At 44.0% G+C, this 26,150-nt stretch overlaps 1 protein-coding gene across 2 annotated transcripts in view; it reads right to left on the bottom strand.

Moving 5' to 3' along the window:
• Positions 1-26,150, bottom strand: part of ltk (leukocyte receptor tyrosine kinase) — a 134,092-nt gene that overhangs the window by 59,244 nt on the left and 48,698 nt on the right. The window contains exons 1-4 of one of the 2 annotated variants that reach the window (XM_034159726.1): positions 18,263-18,315; positions 12,933-13,028; positions 8,439-8,579; positions 2,256-2,484 (exon numbers count right to left, since the gene is read on the bottom strand). In XM_034159726.1, the coding sequence (XP_034015617.1) occupies positions 2,256-2,484; positions 8,439-8,579; positions 12,933-13,028; positions 18,263-18,269 (473 nt within the window). In that variant the 5' untranslated portion in view covers positions 18,270-18,315. Of the gene's footprint in view, positions 1-2,255; positions 2,485-8,438; positions 8,580-12,932; positions 13,029-18,262; positions 18,316-26,150 lie in introns of those variants that run through there. The other variant, XM_034159725.1, reaches the window with a different exon arrangement.

Consider the following 26,150-nt stretch of genomic DNA (forward strand, 5'->3'; position numbering starts at 1 on the left):
ACAAAGCAAGAGTTTTTTTTGTTTTTCAATATTTCAATACATTTTTCCACAATTGTCTGTCTTCTATACTGTCATACACTTGCACCAAACAAGATCAAAATTTCTCTGGACCCAAGTGAAAACTAGGAGAAATATGCATTTTTAAATGGTAAATGAATGGACTGCATTTATATTGCACTTTTCCATCTGCATCAGACACTCAAAGAGCTTTACACATCAATGCCTCAGATTCACCCCGATGTCAGGCTGCTGTCATGCAAGGCGCCCACTAAACACCGGGAGCAACTAGGGGATTAAGGACCTTGCCCAAGGGCTCTTAGTGTTTTTCCGGTCAGGCTGCGTTTTGAACCAAGGATCCTCTGGTCTCAAGCCCAACGCTTAACCACTAGACCATCACCTCCCCAATTAATAATAATAATAATAATTATTACTATTATTTTATTTATATACAATAGCAAAATACCATACAAATAAAGTGTTTTGCAAAATAAAAGCAAAATACAATAGCAAGAAATAAACACAATAATTAAAAGTAATAAAATAAGTAAACTATAAATAAATGTAAATAGAAGCAAAAATAAAAAGGCAAAAAAAAAAATCTTGGAAAAATCTTAATGGGACTACCCTGTTTAAATAAATAAAGATTTAAAAAAATAACACAAATACATATTGCAAATAATCTATAGATGTTTCTTGATATTACTGAGATGTCTACTAAATCCAGTGAAAAATGAGCAACTTGTGAGAAATGCAAAAAAATTAAATAAAATGTTAAAAGTAAATCATATTGAAAAAAGTATGAGTAGGGTGTTATTTCAAAAAAATTGGAAATCTATAAATGTTTGCATGGAATATGGAAATATACACGGAATAAACCATAACAGAATAAATTTTGGGTCATTTGGTTCCAAAAACCCATATGGACGGAGCCAGTGAAGATACAGGGTTCAAAAATCGCCAAAAATATCGATGAAAATGTCATATCTTGAGAACCGCTGCACCTAGAGACTTGAAATTTGGTTCCAAATGTTGCTTGACCCCATATTCAACCTCTATAGTAACAATAAGCCTATCTGGTGTTTTATTTATTTATTTATTTTATTTTTTTTAAGAGTAATTGACAAAAAACCTAATTTCAGTACATATGATACGATCAATTGTAACAAACAAAATCTATGTAGTTTTTATTTCAGGAACATCAGTTGAGTATAATCATCACATGTAAAGAATGACATGGCCACAATGAACTAATTATAAGGAACAGAGTGGTTTTCTATGTCCACAGCACATTTACGACACACGCGTTACTTGAAATTTTCAAACGCTCCGTCCATATGGGTTTTTGGAACCAAATGACCCAAAAATTATACTGTTATGATTTATTCCATGTATATTTCCATATTCCATGCAAAAATTTATAGATTTCAAAAATGTTTGAAGTAACACCCCTCCCTAATATGAGCTTCAAGATATTGCAGAGTTCCATTAATTCAATGGAAGGTTTCACATTATTTATTAAAAACAACAACTATATAAACTGGAAAGTTCTGGGGAGTTGCTGCGGAATGACCAGTAGTCACAGGACACACTGCCACACTTATTTTGGATACTTTGGATGTGAACCTTGTGCTCATCAGCTGCATTTACAGGTCAGCCTGGGGTTGGCTGAATACATAGAACTACTGTCTGTGGTAATACTAATACCTCTCTTATAATGGAATTGCTTAGTCCCATACTTTACTGCACAGCCACTACAAAAACCAATGTACAAAGGTATTGCTTATGCCCATCCATCCTTCCTCTATCCAACCCAATTACAGATACATTCATTTCCAAAGTCTCCATCCAGAGACAAGAACGCTTTTAGCTGGTATAAAAATGGCCAGACTCCTGCATTAGCTCGATAGCAAAATACCTGTCCTTATTTCTCAAGTAATACTCAGGGGATTGCTGTCCCCTCAAAGCCACAATTCTACAAGGTGCTCAAACTGGTAGATAACAGAATTTTCTATGGATTTTGTCCCACAGAGGTAAAGGAATTGTTGTTTGTGCCCTTGTGCTATCTCTAAAGGCTTGTGTCAACTTTAATTTGAGTGAGGTTTGCTGAATTTTATAGGCCGTACCTCCATTTGAGAAGCGGTTTGATCAGTATGCAGTTTGCTTTCTGACGTTAATTAAATTGGCAAATGGACAGTTCAATTACAAGTACAGCTTTGCGGGGGCATGAAATGGTTGTTCTGAGTGTATCTGCTGACCTGCGGTCGACGCGTTTGTCCTGGTTGAGAACCACAAAGCTAATAGCTGAACTGGACAGAACTGGTTTGATCTGAAGCGTTAGGTTCCCCAAAGCTGGACCGGCCTCATACAGAGCCAAATGGAAGACGCAACGTCCGGAACTTCCTGCCAGAACTGGACTAGTCAAGTGGTATGCACATCTCCCAGAATCCTCAGTGGCAGGGTTGGTCTTCAAGAGGAGGAAGTGTCCTAACAGATTTTTTAAAAAGTGAAAAAGATTAGAATTAGCTTTAAACAGTCACTTTGATATTTAACAGAACAGTAACCTGGTGAAATCTAGCACAAATTCAACACACGCATTTTCCTACTTCCACTAGCTAGCTAGTAGATGTAAGAAAATGCTAGCTAGCTAGTGGCTGTACCATCCACTATCTAAGGAGTTTGTTTAAACAAAAGAAGAAATTACTTTCAATGATAGGATGCAGCCTAGCTGCTAGCTATTTCCAACAGTTGGCAAGCTAGTTGTGATAGACAAACTAGTGTGTATAGATGAAAGGCAATTAATTTAAACAAATTTTTGGTTTAGCCAAAATTGTTGGCTATTGAAACTGATGAAAACAGGGAGCATACACCAACTTGTCTGCATCATTCAAAAGGTTGAATATCATCAAAAGCTGCCAAAGTGTATGAGATCAAAAGACAAACCTAAACTATGTAGACCGTATTTAGCCAAAGAAATGAAATGGCAGGTTCACTCCATTGCCTTGACTGATCAACACTACCTCCAGGAAGAGTTACACGAGCACAAAACCTCACTGCTTTCTTAGTAAAATAACTGTCCGTTATGACAAACCACAGTGCCATCAGAAAGTAAGATAAAAAGCTAATGTTCACTCATACCAACAGCTCATTTTTCAAAAGCCTGACATGAAACTGAAATTATGCAGGGTGTTTTGATTTTTAGAATTTTATGTGCCCTCTTGAGTTTCACATCATCCACATTTTGGCAAAATCAAATCAAATCAATTTTATTTATATAGCGCCAAATCATGACAAATACCACCAACCCCTGACTTTCAACTCAGCTAAAGACAGACAAACAGGCAACTGCTGGGAATTGTGGAAGTATGAGTTATATTAATTCCTAAAAAGTGCTTTTGATGAGCACATACGTTTGCAGTTGGGTTAATGGACAACAATTTTATATCTTTGCCAAACAGAATCCTGGTGTTTTCACAAATCTTTATGATGTCGTAAACACATAATGTAAAGCCTGTAGAAACCCAACTGGCATGATTACAGAAAGTGAAGAAATTCACACTGAGAAAGCTTGAATTGGATTACTATGAATAATTGGTAAGTTTTTCTGGAGGATTTAGTAGAAAACTACTACAAGCCCTATAAAGGATATGGGGCCATTGGTGCCAATGCTGATCCCCGGATGATAGTTTACAATTCTCCTGCAGGATTTGCCAGTCTGACACAGGTTCTCTCCTTGCCTAACAATGGTAGGTTTTTACCAATGAGTAGATTTGGACAACACAGATGACGCATCTTGTCAAAGTGACTGGGAATCAAACCCAGGCCTACATACTGGTAGCCTAACTCCTTAGCCTACTAACCTACCTGCTCTGCAATAAATTGTATAATGAGCTCCTTCATTTATACAATGATTTCACGATAGGCTGATGTTCAAAACCTCTTTGGTTATTCCGACAGCCTCAAACCAGGAAGGCTGAACCTTTTATGATTTTATGAAAGTGACTATGGCTACAATTAGAGTGATAACTGACTGGAGACTATTCTAATAGGATCAGAAATTTATTTTTTAATAGGAACCCTTCATTAATCTTTTTTCAAACTCAAGAGCATGCTTTATAAACAAAGTAAGAATGCAACTGCATTTGTAGGCAGTATGAAGCCACTTTTACCCTCTGTTGTTGTGTGGGCCACTGAAGAGGAGGTACTGTTGGCCCACCACCAAAGGGCGCCCTGCCTGAAGTGCGGGCTTCAGGCACAAAAGGGCGCAGCCGCCTCACGGGAGCAGCCGGGAATGACAGCTGTCTCTCATCACCACCTGACAGCTGTCACTCATCACCACCTCATCACCATCTCCATAAAGGCCGGGCAGCAACTCCACCTCCCTGCCGAGATATCTTCAAGCCAAGAAGGTAAACTGCTCAGCCGTTTTTTTGAGTCTTTCACAGACAGTTTTTGCTTCTGTATTGTTTGCAGTTGTTTCTGTGAGTGCTTGCAGCTGGAGGCTGGGTTTGTGGTTCGTAGAGGGCTGACGTCTTCGCTCCCCACGCCAAACTTCGATAAGTACTCAGTAATACTGCACGTGCCGGGTTTCTGGATTGGAGGTGGAGGTTTTCCCTCCGTTGGAAACTAAAGACTGTTTTTTGCTGACTGTGTGCTCACACCCACCCTTGATTGTTTCTGATTCCTGCCAGCAGTACCAGATCCGACAGCCGGAGACGGTGACCACCTGGGGACTCGGGACTTGGAGGCTCCAGTATTCTCCAGGTTCGGTGGCAGTGGATATCATGTGGGTTCCGGCTCCTCTTTGGACGGACGTCTTCTATCCTCGAGCCTGCCCACACGTCACCTTTGTAGATTGACTACATACAAAATTCTGTAATCATCTGTATTTCGTTGTGCACATTCACAACAGTAAAGTGTTCTATTTTCGGCTCATACCTCAGGCTGTACCTCTCACGTCCTGAGCGCGAATCAATAGAGACCAACATCCGGGACCCGTTAGCTGCCGGGCTGATCCGGAACTCCACCTTCCCGATGGGTGCAGGTTTCTTTTTTGTGGGCAAGAAAGACGGCGGACTCCGTCCATGCATTGACTACAGAGGGCTGAACAAGATCACGGTTCGCAATCGATACCCTTTGCCCCTGTTGGATTCAGTGTTCACGCCCCTGCATGGAGCCCAAATTTTCACCAAATTAGATCTTAGGAATGCATATCACCTGGTTCGGATCTGGAAAGGAGACGAGTGGAAGATGGCATTTAACACCCCGTTAGGTCACTTTGAGTACCTGGTCATGCCGTTCGGCCTCACGAATGCTCCCGCGATGTTCCAAGCTTTGGTTAATGACGTCTTGCGTGACTTCCTGCACTGATTTGTCTTCGTATATCTGGACGATATACTCATCTTTTCCCCGGATCCTGAGACCCATGTCCAGCATGTACGTCAGGTCCTGCAGCGGTTGTTGGAGAACCGGCTGTTTGTGAAGTGAAGGGCGAGAAGTGTGAGTTCCACCGCACTTCTTTGTCCTTCCTGGGGTTCATCATCTCCCCCAACTCCATCGCCCCCTGATCCGGCCAAGGTTGAGGCGGTGAGAGATTGGCCCCAACCCACAAGCCGCAGGAAACTGCAACAGTTCCTAGGCTTTGCAAATTTCTACGGCTTTGCAAATTTCTACAGGAGGTTCATTAAGGGCTACAGTCAGGTTAGTAGTCCCCTGACAGCCCTGACCTCCCCAAAAGTCCCCTTCACCTGGTCAGATTGGTGCGAAGCCGCGTTTAGGGAGTTGAAACGTCAGTTTTCGACTGCACCAGTTCTGGTGCAGCCCGATCCTTGCCGCCAGTTTGTGGTTGAAGTGGACGCCTCTGACTCAGGGATAGGAGCCGTGTTATCCCAGAGTGGGGAGTCCGACAAGGTTCTTCACCCTTGTGCCTACTTTTCTTGCAGGTTGACCCCAGCTGAACGGAACTATGACGTGGGCAATCGAGAACTCCTTGCGGTGAAAGAGGCTCTTGAGGAGTGGAGACACCTGTTGGAGGGAGCTTCGGAGCCATTCACGGTTCTCACAGACTATCGGTACCTGGAGTATATCAGGACCGCCAAGCGGATGAACCCCAGGCAAGACCGCTGGTCACTGTTCTTCGGGCGTTTTGACTTCTGGATCACCTATCGCCCCGGGACCAAGAACCAGAGATCGGATGCCTTGTCCCGGGTACACGAAGATGAAGTCAAAACAGGGCTGTCGGATCCACCGGAGCCCATCATACCTGAGTTCACTATCGTGGCCACCCTCACCTGGGACGTGGAGAAGACCGTCCGGGAGGCCCTGGCACGGAGCCCGGACCCAGGAACCGGTCAGAAGAACCGTTTGTACGTCCCACCAGAGGCCAGAGCTGCTGTCCTGGACTTCTGTCATGATTCCAAGCTCTCCTCTCATCCAGGGGTGAGAAGGACCGTGGAAGTGGTCCGGCAGCGCTTCTGGTGGGCGTCTATGGAAGCCGACGTCCGGGAATATATCCAGGCCTGTACCACCTGTGCCAGGGGCGAGGCGGACCATACTAAGAGTCAAGGACTTCAACCGCTTCCGATGCCTCGTCGCCCCTGGTCCCACATCGGCCTGGATTTTGTCACGGGCCTCCCACCGTCCCAGGGCATGACGACCATCCTCACGATAGTGGACCGATTCTCCAAGGCGGCCCACTTCGTGGCCCTCCCGAAGCTCCCAACGGGCACAGGAGACCGCAGACCTCCTGGTCCACCACGTCGTCCGTCTGCATGGGATACCAACAGACACTGTCTCGGAGCGTGGTCCCCAGTTCTCCTCTCAAGTCTGGAGGAGTTTCTGCAGAGAACTGGGGGCCACCGTGAACCTCTCGTCCGGGTATCACCCACAGACGAATGGTCGGGCAGAGCGGGCTAACCAGGAACTGGAACAAGCCCTACATTGTGTAACATCTGCGCACCCGACGGCCTGGGTTACCCATCTGGCCTGGATCGAGTACGTGCATAACAGCCAGGTGTCCTCTGCCACCGGCCTCTCCCCGTTTGAGGTGTGTCTGGGGTACCAGCCCCCATTGTTTCCCGTGGTGGAGGGAGAGGTCGGTGTGCCCTTGGTCCAGGCCCATCTGCGCAGATGCTGTCGGGTGTGGCGCGCCGCCCGTTCTGCCTTGCTGAAAGCCCGGACGAGGTCTAAGGCCCATGCAGACCGCCGGCGCTCCCCGGCCCCTGCATACCAGCCCGGGCAGGAGGTGTGGCTTTCTACGAAGGACATCCCCCTCCAAGTGGACTCACCAAAACTAAAGGACAGGTACATCAGTCCATTCAAGATCCTCAAAGTCCTCAGTCCGGCCGCAGTGAAGCTCCAGCTCCCAGCTTCACTGCGGGTCCACCCGGTTTTTCATGTTTCCAGGATCAAGCCACACCACACCTCACCCCTCTGTGCTCCCAGACCGGCGCCGCCTCCTGCCCGGATTATCGACGGTCCGCCGGCTCCTGGACGTCCGTCGGAAGGGCCGGGGATTCCAGTACTTGGTGGACTGGGAGGGGGTATGGACCTGAGGAACGCTCCTGGGTGAAAAGGAGCTTCATCCTGGACCCGGCCCTCCTGGCCGACTTCTACTCTGTTGTGTGGGCCGCTGAAGAGGAGGTACTGCTGGCCCACCACCAGAGGGCGCCCTGCCTGAAGTGCGGGCTACAGGCACGAGAGGGCGCAGCTGCCTCACAGGAGCAGCCGGGAATGACAGCTGTCTCTCATCACCACCTGACAGCTGTCACTCATCACCACCTCATCACCATCTTCATAAAAGCCGGGCAGCAACTCCACCTCCCTGCTGAGATATCTTCAAGCCAAGAAGGTAAACTGCTCAGCCGTTTTTTGAGTCTTTCACAGAGAGTTTTTGCTTCTGTATTGTTTGCAGTCATTTCTGTGAGTGCTTGCAGCTGGAGGCTGGGTTTGTGGTTCGTGGAGGGCTGACGTCTTCGCTCCCCACACCAAACTTCGATAAGTACTCACTAATACTGCACGTGCCGGGTTTCTGGATTGGAGGTGGAGGTTTTTGCTGACTGTTTGCTGGGTGTGTGCTCAGACCCACCCTTGATTGTTTCTGCTTCCTGCCAGCAGTACCAGATCCGACAGCCGGAGACGGTGACCACCTGGGGACTCGGGACTTGGCGGCTCCAGTATTCTCCGGGTTATGTGGCGGTGGAAATTGTGTGGGTTCCGGCTCCTCTCTGGACGGACGTCTTCTATCCTCGAGCCTGCCCACACGTCACCTTTGTAGATTGACTACATACAAAATTCTGTAATTGTCTGTATTTCATTGTGCACATTCACAACAGTAAAGTGTTCTATTTTCGGCTCATTCATTGTCCATTCATTTATGCCCCCTGTTGTGGGTCCGTGTCACTACACTTTCCCAACATCTGTGACCTTATCCTCACTCTTACCCTCACTGGTTCCCACTGAGTGGTCAGTCACATGCGTCACGTAAGCCTTTGCATTTGCTGGTTGCTGTGGTGACACGACCAACCAATCACTTTGGTTTGATAAAGTCCAAAGGCATGGTGACTCAAAATCACAGTCGATTCCTGCAAGAGATACAAACATAAATGCTTTTAAAATTCAGAAAAGTTACAGTTGAAAAAGCAACACTTAATTATCACACGCACTGTTTTCTTCACCGTTTATAACGTAGTCTTGACCACATCTTAAAATCTTCACTAATTAACAAGAAAAAGTTGTTGTATGGATAATCTTTCCAATCACCGCCACCGAAACTTGTAAGTCTCTCAAAATTATCATATGACTTCACTCACTAGTCTCTGTGGTGCACGGTTACTCAATTTTTTGTTTTCTCATTTTGTTCTGTCCTTTAATTTTCTTAAAGATGAATCAACTCCAAAGCATATTTTGCAACTTGTGTAAACTCAACTGGCTTTAAAAGTAGTAGTACACTGTTATAAGTAGGTACACCGTTCCTACTTAAACACAGAAAAACCCAAAATCAACATTCGCGTGACAGACTTACAAGCAGGCATTTTATTTGTTACAACACATCATGAGATAATTTAGAATATACAACAATAGCAATAACTTGAAGACTACATGACTACATTATATTTGTACTGGAGTAAAATACTGCAGAAAAGGACATAACAGTTTTTGTTCAAGTTATACTGTCTGATCTGTTGACTACTAAACAATCGCATGGAAACTCACTTTTTCAAGAGGTGAAATTTAACAGTTTATGTTGTATCTGAGCTAGTTGTTATTTTAATGCTCAGCAAATGTGGCTAAATGATGTTTTTTCCCTTCAGCCTCAAATGATTTCCTTGAGCCACACGATGAATCAGTAAATGATACCTACAGCATTAGCAGTCAAATTCACATACCAAAGCTCAGTAGTTACCCCAGTAATTGCACTTGTACTGTAATTCATATAAACTATGTATAAACATGAAAAGGGTTCTTAGCCACTGTGGTTAAAAGCAGCCAAATTATTTTTGCCACATGGCATTAGCAATTTGGCTACATTGGTGTTGAACAATATTGATGAACGATGTGAGAGATCGCAATATGGGAGCTGCCTAAATTCAAAGAGATGTCCTGAAAATGCAAAGACTTCAGCGATAGAAGACAGTTTGTTGGACTAAATCAGCTTTCATACTAATTAGAATCTTACTTCATCAGAAATAGGTGAGTTGACTGGTATAACATTGGTTTGAAGTGAGGGCTGTAATCTCAAGGGTAAAAGACCGTGGGTAATAGGCAGTGCTAGCCCAGATTTGTATCGGTTAATTGTTACCTCCCTATTAAAAATGGGTTTCCACGCAATTTTTAAGTCAACTCATTTAGCAGACGAGTGTATGCACCTCACATACAACACATTATCTTTTTTTAAAAATTTTCATTCAGTTTATTGCAGTCCATGCACTGTCGCAAAGGTAGAGGTAGAAGATTATTTTTTCTACCTTTTGTGTTGAGTTAGTCAGGCCTGTGCACTTTATCCTTAAAGACCAACATGCCACCTGTTGGGTCCTAACACACCCTTACAATAATTAATAGCATTTCAATTCATCCAAATATGTTTTAACAAAAGGCATTTGAAATGCATAACTGGATTTTTTTTTATTTTGTTTTAAAAGATGGAACGATAATGACCTGAATCCATCTCTTAATTTAACCAAAGATGTTTAAACTTCTTGAATCAAGAAGATAAAGTGGCAATGACAATCAAACTCTTCAAAATCATCATAACATCCCGTTCTCTTTGAAAAAAGAAAACTGATGAGGAGCTGCATCTGCCAGCTGTGAAACCCTTTAAATAAAAGTTTAATAACAGAAAAGTTTCATTCTCTGTCCCGATGCAGATAGCAATCAGAGGAGACTGTGACACACAGCACAGATGGATTCTATTAAAAAAATAGCACTAAGATTTTGTGATTTATATTCACACAACACTGTAATGAAAAATGAGGATTCTTGCAGGACATCATGTGGTGGTTGGAGAGAAACAGCCTCTGGTGCAACTTCGGCTGAAAACCACAAGAATTCCTCCAGGGTTAAGGGACAAAAACATCAGCTGCATTATTAAACCATTATTTAATTCAAACTCCCATACATTGTTTTTTTTTCCTGTTATAAATTCACCTTTAATTACAAATGACCAGGTGGAATTGATTTACGATACCTAACAAGCGTCTGCTTGGTTCTTTAAATGTCAAACTGGTCCTGATTCACTTTATCCTTTCACCTGATAATAATAAATACTTTTTTCTGGACCTCAGAGGTCTATAATGTCAATCATTCTTGAGCTTTACAATGACTGTTCATATTTTCAGACATATTTTGAGACTTACCATTTTTGACACTATTTTGTAACTCCTGAACTCAGCTAAAAACATGACTTGTCTATTTGACCGATACTAACTAAACTGTTTAAGGACCTGTGGGCTACATTTACACCCACTTTGATGAAAATTATTAACCTGTCCCTGACATCAGATTCTGTTTCTATATGTTTTACTTAAATCTGTAGTGATCAAACATGTCCTTAAGAAACCTAGCTTACATCAGAGTTCACCGAAAAACTACTGATACTGAGAGATATTGAATCTATCCTGTTCGAAAAATTCCTGAAAAATTGGTTTCACAGCATTTTGTGGATTATCTTGGTGATAATAACCTTTTTGAACCACTGCAGTCGAAATTTAGAACATATAACTCCACAGAGACAGCATTTACTAAAGTGGTGAATGATCTTCTGCTCGTAATATATACAAATCCCACCACAGTGCAACTATTGTAAGATCTCAGTGCCGCGTTTCAGGCAGTTGATCATCATATATTACTGGATAGGCTTGAGAGATACTTTGGTATTACTGGCCACGTTCTTGCCTGGTTGACATCTTACTTATCTAGTCACTCTCATTTGCGCCTTTTATAACAACGTTACATCTAATCTTGTTCCAGTAAAATATGGGATACCGAAGGGGCCTGTATTAGGCCTTCTCCTATTCTCTCGCTATAAAGCACCTCTTGGTCAGATGTTGCAATGCTCCAGAATTGTTTTTCACTGCTATGCTGATGACACTCAGCTTTACAAGGCAATAAATGCCTTGTCTCTTCTAGATTGGACTACTGTAATGTTCTATTTTCTGAATCACTGCAGTACAGTTTAAGAATGGCCTTGCTCCCTTTGCTTACCATCTGTGCGAGGTCAGTCTTTAAGGATTTGTTACCAACATACAAAATCCTTCATGGACTAGTACCTCTTTATCTGGCTGATCTTATGTACAGTGGTCCCGCGCTATAACGCGGTTCACCTTTTGCAGCCTGGCAGTTCCGCAGATTTTTTCAGTCCAATTTTGCATGCTTTTTTTTTTTTTTTTTTTTTTTTTACAGCGCACTGTGTTCTGCGTCCTCATCAAGCAGGCCGGTCACAGCACCGCGAAGGGAGAGCACACGGACTGTGTTCTGCGTGTCTGTTTATAAGAATCTTCTCACCCGGAAGAAAAAAGAGCGCCAACAACTACCCATAACTGTGTTTTTCACTCGGAAAAAGACACCTGCACCGAGGTGTCACTCAGTGGACGCGACAGCGGAGCGGCGCCAGGACAAAGAGGCGCAATCAGAGGAACTGTGAAACACTGGTCAGTCACTATTAATAATTTCTTATGTGTCCAACCTTGTAGGTTGATCGTTAAAATTAAATTTGTTAGTTCTAAAAGCCATCATAATTATTTGTAGGAAAATGTTCTATATTTATTTCTCAAATGTTTGGGCCTGAAAACAGGTTAGTCTTATTTTTCTACTAAGGTTTGAACTTTGAATGTTTTCACACGAGAGAAAAGTGAGAAAATGTTAATGCCTGTTTGAGAAAAGTGTATAAAGTGTGTAGTGAGGGGTTTTACAGCCTTAAAACGTCTATAATAATTGTAAAAAATAACGCTGACTACTTCGCGGATTTCGCCTATTGCGGGTTATTTTTAGAACATAACTCCCGCAATAAACGAGGGACCACTGTACTATAGCCCACACTCTGCATTCTCCATATGCGCATGACTAACAGATTAGTGTTGTACTGAACTACTTTTATTTCCATCTTAAATTATTTTACCAATACCAGAGCAGGACTAGTCTCATCATATCTAAATTCTGGAGCTGTTAGTGCAAGCCATCTTATTTGTTACTCTCTTACTTGGTGCTGAGAGTTGGTGCCTGTGAGTTGTTTGTTCTGGCTGACTGATTTCTGATGTCTGTCTTTTTTGAGGTGTTGTTGATCTCCAATGGTTGACAAACCTGGCGGCCCCCTGCCTGACTATGTGGTGTTTGGACCAAAACTGGACACTTGTTAATTGCCATTTGTGATGAACTGGGGGTCACGCTGCCTGCTGGACTCTAATCAGCAAATACAAGTGTTTGTGTCAACTGAGTCTTACTTTGGCTGGAATCCTCTAAGTCCATGTGAAGGAACAGCTGATCAGAGAAGCTCTCCTCCAGAAATCTGTCCAGAAGTGCATGACAGGTACTGCTAACTGAGCACACAGAGACAGGGGTTAGTTATTTCTCTAATGAAGGAACCTTATCCAAAATGCAATTGTTTGTGTGTCCTCTGAAATGTTTTGGCTAATTTCCAGCAAACTTGCTATGTGTACGAGGGCTGTCCGTAAAGTATAGGTCCTTTTCATTTTTTTCAAAAACTATATGGATTTCATTCATATGTTTTTACGTCAGACATGCTTGAACCCTCGTGCGCATGCGTGAGTTTTTCCACGCCTGTCGGTGACGTCATTCGTCTGTGAGCACTCCTTGTGGGAGGAGTCATCCAGCCCCTCGTCAGAATTCCTTTGTCTGAGAAGTTGCTGAGAGACTGGCGCTTTGTTTGATCAAAATTTTTTCTAAACCTGTGAGACACATCGAAGTGGACACGGTTCGAAAAATTAAGCTGGTTTTCAGTGAAAATTTTAACAGCTGATGAGAGATTTTGAGGTGATTCTGTCGCTTTAAGGACTTTTCACGGTGCGAGACGTCGCGCAGCGCTCTCAGGCAGCGTCATCAGCCTGTTTCAAGCTTAAAACCTCCACATTTCAGGCTCTATTGATCCAGGACGTCGTGAGAGAACAGAGACGTTTCAGAAGAAGTCGGTTTCAGCATTTTATCCGGATATTCCACTGTTAAAGGAGATTTTTTTTAATGAAAGACGTGCGGACGGGTCCGCGCGTCGGGACGCAGCTGACGCGGCGCGGCGGCACAGGAAAAACACCTCCGTGTTGATAACCATTTGTTAAAATCCAGTTGGCTTTTGATGGCTTTCAGTGGAGTGAGTATATGAGAAATTGTTTAACAGCTGGACATGTTCCAACTTGTCCTTAAGGCTTCCAACAGAGGTGTTTTTCCTGTGATGGAGCGTCGCGGCGGCTGCGAGCCGACGCTGCAATCCGCCCGCACGTCTTTCATTAAAAAAATCTCCTTTAACAGTGGAATATCCGGATAAAATGCTGAAACCGACTTCTTCTGAAACTTCTGTTCTCTCACAACGTCCTGGATCAATAGAGCCTGAAATGTGGAGGTTTTAAGCTTGAAACAGGCTGATGACGCTGCCTGAGAGCGCTGCACGACGTCTTGCACCGTGGGAAGTCCTTAAAGCGACAGAATCGCCTCAAAATCTCTCATCAGCTGTTAAAATTTTCACTGAAAACCAGCTTAATTTTTCGAACCGTGTCCACTTCGATGTGTCTCACAGGTTTAGAAAAAATTTTGATCAAACAAAGCGCCAGTCTCTCAGCAACTTCTCAGACAAAGGAATTCCGACGAGGGGCTGGACGACTCCTCCCACAAGGAGTGCTCACAGGCGAATGACGTCACCGACAGGCGTGGAAAAACTCACACATGCGCACGAGGGTTCAAGCATGTCTGACGTAAAAACATATGAATGAAATCCATATAGTTTTTGAAAAAAATAAAAAGGACCTATACTTTACGGACAGACCTCGTATGTCGGTTAAGACCAGAAATGTTTGACAAAGGTCAAGGTCACTCAAGGGCAAAAGTAAACAAATAAATAAAAAAACAAAATACAGGGTGGGCCAATAAAATGTTACCACTTTTTAAATTTGTACAATTTCCAAAATGACAAAGATTTTGCAGAATTTCTCTTGAGATGTGTGGCAATGGCATCACAAACTTCAATGTACGTGTTGCAGCTGTAATCCAAAGAAGAGGAGCGTGGACTGAACATGTCATCAATTATTGAACTGTGCGGAAAACAAGAGACAAAGTGGGAAACCTTTGGTATCAAATGTTAATTTGATGCTTCTGTTACAAGTTTGTAAATCAATTTTTTGAATAAGTTCTCATTTCAAAAACTTGTGTACGATCAAAAAGTGGTAACATTTTATTGGCCCACCCTGTATTTTTGGGGTTTATCTCTCCATTTGTTCCTCTGGTCCTTCCAGGTCCTTTGCAAATGTGATATATGCAGATGACAGTCAACCAAAAAGTTTGTTCTTAAAGGGTTTGTTTTGGCAAAGAGCAAAGTTTTTGGGGTCAAATTTTGATATCTGCCAAATTTGTCACAAGGTAGATTGTGGAATTCCCTGGCAAAGGTCAAATTTGCCAAAGATCAATCATTGGGGTCCAGGTCAGTGGGGTCAAATGTTAAAAATGTACCAAATGTAGTATTTAGGTAGATTCCAGAATTTCCCTGGCATGGTCGCCAGCGGTCAATCATTTGGGTGAAGGTCATGGTCACTGGAGTCAAATGTCAGCTTGCTGTACCTCTGACTGCGTTGATGCCAATAGCATGACTTGACTTCATTTTGAAGGAAAAAAAAGTGCCAACATCCAGGTGTTGTCTTTGTTTGATTAAGATAAAACAAGGTGGCACAGAGAAATATTTTAAAGTAAATTTCGACTTCCTGCTATATGTAAGCCTGTGCAACACACAAGCCAGAAGTAATGACAGCAACTGTTGTTGATTAAAAACCACATCATCAGTGCCATCCTTTGGCAGCACCCAACTGCAAATGTGGAAAATCTAGAAAAGTCTATGAGCCAAATTTAAAAGAAAAAGACAAAAAGTTACATGGGCTTTTAAATAATCATGTTCATGCACAATATCTGAAATCATTCACATAAAATTTGCCATTTTCCTGTGTATGAGCATGGGGCCGGAAATTTGACCTTGGCTCGTGACCTTGATTGTTACCCAGTCCTAACCAAAATTAAAAAACTTCTTCCCATCCATAGGCCCAATGTATGTGGGATGTTACATCAAAATTGCAAGCAAAAATAAATAAATATTGCTACAATGCCTACACAGAAACCGAGTTACATATGCCAGAGACCTGGTAAAAAGACTGCAGCCAGAAAAATGCAGAGCGTGACATTGACTCAGTTTTTACATGCAGCTCCCATGCCCCGAACACAGCATGACGCCAAAAACCCTGCACACATTATCAACAAGTACAAACATCTACTACACACATACACAGCACTCAGGCAACTTAACTTAAAGCATCGTTTGTGGACAACAACACTACACTACAAATGTGAAACTTTAGGAATAGTATTAGTACCATGAGCCATAGTCAGTCATCATTGCAAGTGCCTCAATATAATGGAACTGTGTGGTTTGTTGTTAAAAATGGTGCAAGTAGTTGCTTCTAACAAGGATCTTTGCGACAGTGGACTTGACACCAGACAGAAAAATCACAAAGGTCCTTTGGGCAAGGTCCTGAATCCCCAAGTTGCTCCTGATGTGCAGTTGAGAGACTTGCATGGTATCACACGGACATGTGTTTGTGAATGGGTGAGTGTGAGGCATCATTACAATGTGCTTTGAGCAGCTGCAGCTATAGCAATGCAGTCCATTTACCATCGGTAATGTTAGCATTGTTTTGGTTGAAGAAAGCAGAGCGCCAATGACATTTTTGGGGTGAACCTGCACGTCGTATTGGTCCACACATAGTTCAGACATACAATAACGTGAACACACTTGTCTTTATGTAGTGCATAGATTATATCACGGGTAGGTGGGTGGGCTTTAGGGCCAGATCATTCAAGAGTGTGAGAAGCAGGCGATGAACACATAAGATTTTGGAGGAAAGTGCAAATTTTCTGGTTGGGTTATGGTGGAGTTGCTGAAAATGTTAGAATGGATATGCATGTGTGTGGTCAGGGGGAGTTGTAGCACTATAAAGCTCCACGCTAGAGCTGCCTATGGGTGTGCCCCTGACCTATTGTACCGATAAACTATGTTATGGGAGGAATGGGTGAGAAAACCAGAACCAGAAACGGAAGAAATGACTTAAGAACCATAAGATTTGCCCTGTGATTCAGACAGACTGAGAGACAGTGGGCGCATTCCTTAGAAACGTGTTAACTTTTTATTCTGTGACTAAACCTTGGAGCAACTCACACGCATCTGTTGTCTGTGTGCATCTGTGGCGTGACAGTCTTGTTTTGGATAAAATCTCTGGACATGGGCTGAAAGACAACTAGGGGTGGGGGTCGGGGCATAACACGTGGCTTTCACCATCCCAACAAGCGTGACCACTGGACAATGAGAGAGACCAGCCAGTCACTGCCACTTAACCTCTGGAAAAGATCTGCAACAGTGACATGACTGTTGTCTGGTGCCTGGGAGACAAGGTCACACTGGTCAGGCAGGACAAATCGAATTATGAAAAAAAAGTTTATTAAAAGCAGTCATGATGATAATATCTGGCGAGAAGATGAGCGACGGTGACCGAGTGTTCAACAGTAATTACAGAATAAAGGCGGCTATAGATAAGACTCCCTATATGGGAAACCTTTGAAAAACAATTATCACAAACTAGCAAACAGCCTTCAGGGGAAAATCCCAAAACAGCCTTCAGGGGAAAATCCCAAAACTCTAATCAACTTTTGTTCCATCTTCACGCATATTAATCCCTTCCTGCTTGTTTTCATTTCTGTTTGGTGAAATGAAGAAAACTTCAGAGAAATGAGACTACATTTTTGAAAAGGACACAAAGAAAAAAATAAAGCAGAGCAGTTGGCTACTTTGACGAATATCCAGGTTGCCAGCTGTGCTTTGAACTGATGGCAGTCGGTTGTGTAAAAACAAAAATTGCAGATTTTCATGGATGGATGGTATTAGTCGCCTACAAGGACAAAGATGTTCAGCTGCTAAGAAAACAGTAACAGAGTAAAGGAAAACCACATAACGCTGCCAGGTCTTAGTCTGATCAGGAAAAGCTTGAGTTTGTACGTGCCGTGTGGTCAGCTGGCAGCTCCAGCTATCATCCTATTTCGTCCCACTGTTTGCGCATAGAAAAGGATCACTTGGCAGTGTGTTCACAAGCGATACATAAATACATAAAAATTTTGTTGACTTACATGTAAATGTCACTAATGCTACAAGAACAGTGAACTACAACTATTTGCATTATTATGTCTGTGAATGTATATTGTGCTTTAGCACCTGGATAACTACATGTGCGCAGCACAGAGGTCGAGAATATATACCAACAAAGTCACACCATTGAATGTGACCTGGGTGACGTCACTGGTTGTCTTTATATACCAGACGCACCCAGCACTCGCTTCTTTTCGGAATGAACTCGCAAGACTCAGTGACAAGCAACTCTGGCGGTCATCTGGAATTCATAGAACTGTAGTTACATTCGTAACTCTCGTTGTATTTCATTCCTCCTGACCGCCAGAGGGCGGTGCTTTAGCACCTGGATGACTTAATACCAACAAGGTCACGAAGAGTCACACTCACCTCGCATCAGCAGTGGGGAGTGGAGGCAGACAACACCGCCGAAGTCACCGCAGGAGGAGCGGCCACATTCAGTCTGTAATAGCGGGCGAAGATACAGGACGAAGCCCACGTAGCAGCAGCACAAATATCACTCAAAGGGACACTGAAGACCTGTATACTTGTAAAATGGCATCCACGACCCAATGCGAGAGTCGCCGCTTTGAGACAGCACAGCCTCTTTTGTGATCACCGTAACACACAAACAGGGCATCCGTTTTCCGGATCCCGGCAGTCGCACTAATGTACTGCTTCAACATTCGGACAGGACACAGGGAACCTGAAACAGATAATCCTGGATCAGAATGCGGGACATACACAGCCAAGGAAACTGGCTGGTTAACAAGAAAAGCTGAAATTCTCTTGGGTAAAAAGGACGGATTAGGCCACAGCGTAACCCCAGATCCGTCAGAATTCCATCGCAAACAGTCCCCAGTGACTGAGAGGGCATGGAGCTCTCCCACCCGCTTAGCCGAAGACAGTGCAAGTAGAACGGCAGTCTTCACTGACACCCATTTAAGATCAGCACTTTCAACTGGTTCGAAAGGGGATAAGCTTAAACCTTCCAGGACTAGAGGAAGGTCCCATGAAGGTACGCGTGCAAGCCTTGGAGGCCACAAACGTAGAGCACCTTTCAAAAAACGACACACTAAGAGGTGTGAACCCACTGACCGGCCATCAACGTAGACGTGCCGGGCAGAGATTGCAGCAACATAAACCTTCAAGGTAGCGACAGAAAGTCCTTTCTCCAGCAGTTCTTGTAAATATGTGAGGAGAATAGGCACAGGGCAATGCTCTGGGTCTAACTTTTGTTTCTCACACCACCGCGCAAACAGCTTCCATCTGTTGTCATACAAAGCCCTGGTAGAAGCAGCACGTGAATTAAGGATAGTCTGAACAACAGCCTGGTCACAAGAACTTAACAAGGAGTCTGGCCCCTCAACGGCCACACATACAGTTGAAGGCGTTCTGGGTGAGGGTGCCAAATCCTCCCCTGTATCTGTGACAACAAATCCTTCCTCTCTGGGAGAGCCCAAGGTTCTCCCTCGAGGAGTTTGTAAATCATGGGAAACCAAATCCTCCCAGGCCAGAATGGAGCAACCAGCAGCACCCTGTGGCTGCTCTGATCTATCCTGTGCAGTGTCAACATCAGCAGCGGGAGAGGAGGGAAGGCATAAAGGAGGCAATCCGGCCACAGGTGAGCCAATGCATCCTGCCCCAGCGGGCTGTCTGGTTCCAAGAGGGAGTACCATCGTGGGTAATGTGTCGAGGTGCTTGAAGCGAAAAGGTCCACTTCCGCTGCACCATATTTCTGCCAGATCATTTGGACCACAATCGGGTTCAGTCTCCACTCTCCCGGTGGTGGTTTCTGTCTGGAGAGTAAATCCGCTGCGCTGTTCTGTACACCGGGCAGATGAACTGCTCTGACACTCTGAAGGTGAGGCAACGCCCATAAGAGAAGCTTCCGAGTTTCTGCCAATGAGTGATTGGACCTGGTGCCCCCCTGATGGTTTATGTGATAGACTGTTGACGTGTTGTCCGACCGGACAAGAACATGTCTTCCTCTCAGGGCTGGGAGGAAATGCTTGAGAGCCAGTCGCACAGCGCGAAGCTCCAGCACGTTTATGTGTTGGAGTCTCTCCTGGGGACTCCAGACACCCCTCACCATCCTGTGATTCCACACGGCCCCCCAACCTTTGAGTGATGCATCTGTAACAACCACCTCTCGGCGAGAAGGAACAGAGCCTAGAGGGACACCCTTGCAGATGAAGTCCACGTTCCCCCAGGGTTTGAGGTGCAGAAGGCACTGGTTGGAGAGTCGTACAAGCCTGTGCTGATGCAACTTCGAGTTGAGGCCTAGGTTGTTGATCCAAATCTGTAGGGGATGTAAGAACAGAAGTCCCAAAGGTACCACTAGCAACATTGCAGTCAATCTGCCCATCAACCGGAGCAGCAAACCAAAAGGCAGCGTCACAGCCCGTTGAATGTGTGAGACGAGACGAATTACATCGTCCACTCTCTGTGGGGATGGCGATGCAGTCATAGTCAGGGAGTTGATGGCAATGCCGATGAAGGTCGTTTGTTGACTGGGAACAAGAGAACTCTTTGCAAAGTTCACTGTGAGTCCTAAATGAGAGACATGGTTCAGTAGAAGAGCTGTGTCATTGTGCGCCTGCTCCTGAGTCGGAGCGCAGACAAGCCAATCGTCTAAGTAGGGTAGGATTCTTAATCCAAGAGCTTGCAGTGGGGCTAGTGCTGCAGCCATACATCTGGTAAATGTACGAGGGGCAAGAGAGAGGCCGAAAGGAAGCACCCTGAACTGGTATGCCTGACCTTCGAAAGCAAAGCAGAGAAACTGCTTGTGATGAGGCGCCACTGGCACATGGAAATAGGCGTCTTTTAAGTCGACACTTGTGAACCAGTCTCCTGGTGTAATAGTTTGAAGGACGTCTACTATGCGGAGCATGTGAAACTGCAGCACTTTGATATAACGATTCAGACGTCGGAGATCCAGGATAGGATGAAAGCCGCCATCCTTCTTTGGAACAAGGAAGTAAATTGAATAGAACCCCCTGAGCTGGTCTGATCTGTAAACTGGCTCTATGGCCCCCTTCTCCAGGAGTTCCAAAATCTCCCGTTGTAGGGCAACAGACTGCACCGAGTTGGAAACAACAGTCATCCTCACCCCATTGAACTTTGGAGGACGACATCCGAACTGAATTCTGTAACCTTCGAACAAGGTTGAAATGACCTATGGGTCTTGAACTTGAGCCTCCCAGTGGCTGAGTTGATTTCGTGAAAAACGGCTGGGGGCCAAACGTTGGCAGTCAGACCCGACCACCTCTGCCTCGCATCCCTGAGGACCTCTGGGTGCGATTACTGGAAGCTCTGCGAAACCGTTCAGTTCTCGGGGGTCTGCCAGTAGGCTCACGGAAGGCAGGCTGCTGGGAGAGCTGGCCCTCAACTACAAAAGCACGTGCAGCTCTGGGAGTCGGCAGAAGCCTGGATGTAGAGTGAAAAGCTGTAGCACGTCTGACCGGCTGAGGTCTGGAAGACAGGTGTAGGTCAACAAACTGTTGCCGAGATTTACTAGCCTCGACAGCACGCTCTAAAGTTTGTTGGGCCGCAGGTCCAAATACTTGGCCTGGAAGAACCGGCAGCGAACGGAGTGTGCCTCTGCAGGATTAGGAAAGGGGGGACTGCGCAAGCCACACCTGACGTCTAGTGATGGTAAGGGTTGACAGTCTGCCAAGCTCTCTGGACATATAAGCAAAGGTTTGGAGTGAGGCATCACTAAGACTTTGCGTAGCATCATCAACCTCTGCCTCCCTCAAAGACTTTGAGAGGGCAAGGGCTAAATGGGACAGTGAGTTGCTTAGGCGACCGATGCGAGCAGCTATGTCATAGCTTCTGGTGAGGAGGTCATCAGTGACCCTACACTGAGGGCGTGGGCAGCGGGCATCCGGCCGAGCAGCATCAGCTGGAGCCACAACCAGGTTCGCAATAATGCTGTCAACGGCGGGCATACGGTTCAGACCATACTGCGCTGAATCACACATAGAGCTAAGGGCTCTGCAGTCCTGTGATAGATGGGTCAATGATTTGGGGTCCGCCCAACATCGGTGGAGCTCCTCGATATATGGTTGTGAAACTGGAACGTTGAACTCAGGCTTCTGAGTGACTTTGAAAAAGGCACTTGAAGCGGTGGTTTCGGCAGGGGGATTGTCGACCCCAAGCCTGGATAAAGCCAACTGAACAGCTTGCTTGACAAAGGATAGTCCAGGTTCAGTTTGCGGCATAGACTCTGCCTCGGAGGTATGAGAGCCTACTAATGAATGGCTTGGAGAAAGACTCCTCTCATCCTCATCCTCCACACAGTTTATATCACTTGTCATGTACAAGGAATCAGTTGCAGCAATAGACACGACATCGTCCTCCTGCTGAGTAACTACATTGGTCTGATCAGCCTCATTAGGGACAGCAGGAACTGTCACTGCATCCTTAGGCTGTAGATTCAGAAGCAAGGACTTAATCTGAGCAAACTCAGAAGTCAACGTTTCGACCTTTTCAGCCAAAGCATGGTCATGAGTAACCTTCTTAGCAGAAGGGGCTCCTGCATGTGGGCGTTTACGGCGCTTTGGGTCCTTCCTGGGGCTGGAGGCCAAAGTCGCACTAGATATCCCACTTTCCAATGCCGCAAGTCTAGCAGATCTCTCTGCCAGTGGCATGCTGGCACAATTAAGGCAGGCATCGCCAGTCAGGGCTTCCCTCAGGTGTCCGATGCCAAGACAGGAGGGGCAAAACATATGTCCATCATCTGGGCTCAAGGGAGCCAAACAGGTACTACAGCCATGCAACAAAGGCCCTGTCAACATTGTGGACTGCGTGCAGATGGCTAACGCAAGCCCTGATGGTTACAAATGGAAAGACAAAGCGTGAATCACACGCAGTGTAAATAGTAACACGAGGCACGGAGCGTGAAACACTCACAGCCACAGTAATAACATGATGCACACAGCCGAAAAAACTCACAGCCCAAGTGCTAAGTCACTTAGAGCAACGACAACACTAGCTGCTAGCGGAGCTGTTAAACTTAGCAAATGGCGGCAGTGCAGACAAAGTACTTCAAGGAGTGGAAAACACTCACGGCAAGCCCAACACAGTACACTATACTGGTTCTGATACACACACTACCACGTAGTTAACGGGGTTAGCGACACAACTAAACAAATAGCCAGCTTTCATCGAAACAACACAGCTAATGTGCACAGAGGAAAATATCCAGCAGGGCAGCGGCAAGGCGCGCACCCGGCGTTTAGGAAGGTGTACTCACGACAGGCGTCAAAGAATACAAAAAACGGTGAAGCCGTGTCTCGCAGCCTCTGGAGTACGTGTGCAGTGCACGTAGCTCCAACCGAAGGTGGGTTGCGAGGCTACAAGCGAGAGCGGCAATCGCAGCTAAATGCGTTCTCAACCTCTAAGAATGCGAGAATGTAGAAAAGAAGCGAGCGCTGGGTGCGTCTGGTATATAAAGACAACCAGTGACGTCACCCAGGTCACATTCAATGGTGTGACTTTGTTGGTATATATTCTTGACCTCTGTGCTGCGCACATGTAGTTATCCAGGTGCTAAAGCACCGCCCTCTGGCGGTCAGGAGGAATGAAATAGAACTCATTTTTTTTAAACAACATTCTAAAATGTTTTTCTCCATCTGTTTACAACATAACTCTGTTTTTGTGAACATCAGAGGAGAGTGGCAGGCAAACCAGTGTCAAGAAGATGACAGCCAAAAAAACGTGCTGAAGATGGAATCAAACCTTGGCTGGATAATTTTGGTATGCATTTTAATGTAATATTTAAAGTGTTTAAGTATTTAGTACTTATTTTAGTATGTTGGCCTCTTAGATAGACTAGCTTTTAATGTTATTGAATGGGACTTTAGCCATATGATTGTAATATGCAGTCTGTTCATTTTAGGCACGGTTGTTCTGCCTTAAACTGCTTTGCTCATTTCGCTAAAACCCAAATTATGTGTAAGATGGAAATCTCTTTTTATTCTTTGTCTCCGTTTCTGCCATCCATTGCCTAGCTTGGTTATTTGCCCCCAAAAGTCCCTCAACAATCTGGAATTGTTTGAAACCTGCCATTTATTTTCTTGTTTTACAAAGAAAACATTTAACTTGTTCTTTCTTTCTTTCACGTTTTGCTGTTTTGATGAGGATGCTTATTAGAGGTCCCTCTGTTTTAGTCAAGTAAAAAAAAAAATTCACTTGTTCCTGTGGTTCAAAGGTGCTTTTTGTACCAGTAGGTAGATTTTTGTTTTACTATTTTGACACTTGCTTAACTGTTTCACTCACTGAATTGTTGAAAACATCCAGCTAGACTTATTACAAAAAACAATTTATCTCATAAAAAAACAGAAGAAGTTGATTGAATGATTTGAGCAATAAAAAGAATAAAACATAATAATTGATTCCGTTTTATAGCAGTTTTGGGCAAAGACATCATGTCTGCAAAGGGTTGTAAATTTGGCCCCAGTTAACCATTGACCTCTGAAAAAAAGTTCAAATTTGAATTTGAGGCATATCTTTAAGAAAACCTTTCTATAAAAAAAAAACATTCCATATGGAGTAACACAATGAAAGTTAGGGCTACATTTTGAGCAAAAATTTGCCTGAAAGGACAAAAATGTCCCTGATATCCCCTGAGGGTTAAGGAATCATGTATCATGGCAGCAGTCTCTGGGTACTGCATTGATCAAACTTTTAAAAATGTGTGACCATTTTTTGCTGCAGAGAGGATCCTACCAGTTCAAAGTGAACACCTGATGGACAACTTTCGAGTCCTCCAGCAGAGCTTGTATGTACATCATCATGTGCATTTGAAACTCCACTCCATGTGAGTGCTTTCCTGAACCAAGGCCGGACTCAGCGACTCATTACTCTTGATCAGTCAGGGGCAAGCGACTTATTTGTTTCAGTTTATTCATTCCACCTTGGACAACCAGTCATTTATATGGACATTCTGTATTCTCAAGATCTGCGCTACTTTGTGGGTATACAGACAATTAATATGATCTGTTCAGTCTGTAATACCGATGTTATGAAACATTTCTTGCTAATTCTTAGTGATAATTTGTACCTTAGTTCAAATACGGGTGCCTTTAAATTTTTTTTTTTTTTGAGTTGCTAATGTCAAATCTACGGTATACCACTCGTTTCTCATGTATTGCACTGCATTTTTAAATGGTAAAATACCGGCAGCTGTGGTTGCTAGGAATTTACTGTGAAATTTAACCAGTCAAAATAAAATGTAATTTATTTTACAATTTTACCGTATTTTTCATTGACATAGACTTTAATAAGGTTTACCATATTTCTGTCATTTTTAAAGTTATTTACCATAACAGGGTTTATTGTATTCCTGTTAAATTAACAACACATTACCGTCAAAAGGACTATACTATAACTGTAGTTTTTACAGCTGCTAACTGTAAAAGTGTATGGAAATCATTATTTTTTTACAGAAAATTACAGTATAATTGTTTTACAATATTTGTTTTTTTTTTTACAATGATTTCCAGTGGAAAAATATATTCTCTACCGTAAAATTTACGGTTACCTTACCGACATACCGTTTTGTCTTGTACGGATTCCCCATATTTTTTGCGGTAAATTCCTGGCAACCACAGCTGCCGGTATTTTACCGTAAATTTGACTTTTTTTTTTTTTTTTTTTTTTTTTACAGTGTACTTCTTCCTTGTATCTTATAAAATAGATGTTTAACTCATCTAGTCATTGAAGTAATTGCTTGGATTAGAAATACATGAAGATGCCAGATGGGGAAAACAGAGGAAATGAAAAATTTAATGTCTGCTTTCAGAGTGAGATGACTCAAGAAGCTTCCACCTGTGTACTGCATTTGATTGCGTTCACGGAATGAGGGCAGCGAGTTCTCGAGAGTTGGATCATGTGATAGAGAGATCAACGTGATGTAAATGTGACGTAAAACTACAGCGGCCTCCAGTCCACATCAGCCATTTACCGGGTGGACTGAAGCGGGTGGACTGAAGCAGCTGGAGAGCGCGCACGCAGACGCACTTTTACATGCAGTGAGTTGAGAATAAATATTTTGCGGGGGGGGGGGCAAAAAAGAGAGACATAGAGAAACCACCATGAGGCTGATCGACAGAAAACATAAAACCAACAAGAGCAATCAGAGATTTCTGACGTTCTCAAATTCAGATCTGGATCCCCTCCAAATGTAATGGATTCTTCCTTGCACTAATATCTATCTGTGGTGCAAATTTGGTGAGAATCCGTGAAATAGTTTGGAAGAAATCCTTCCAAG

Source organism: Thalassophryne amazonica, chromosome 19 (assembly GCF_902500255.1).
Source record: "Thalassophryne amazonica chromosome 19, fThaAma1.1, whole genome shotgun sequence".
In the NCBI taxonomy this organism is placed as follows: Eukaryota; Metazoa; Chordata; class Actinopteri; order Batrachoidiformes; family Batrachoididae; genus Thalassophryne; species Thalassophryne amazonica.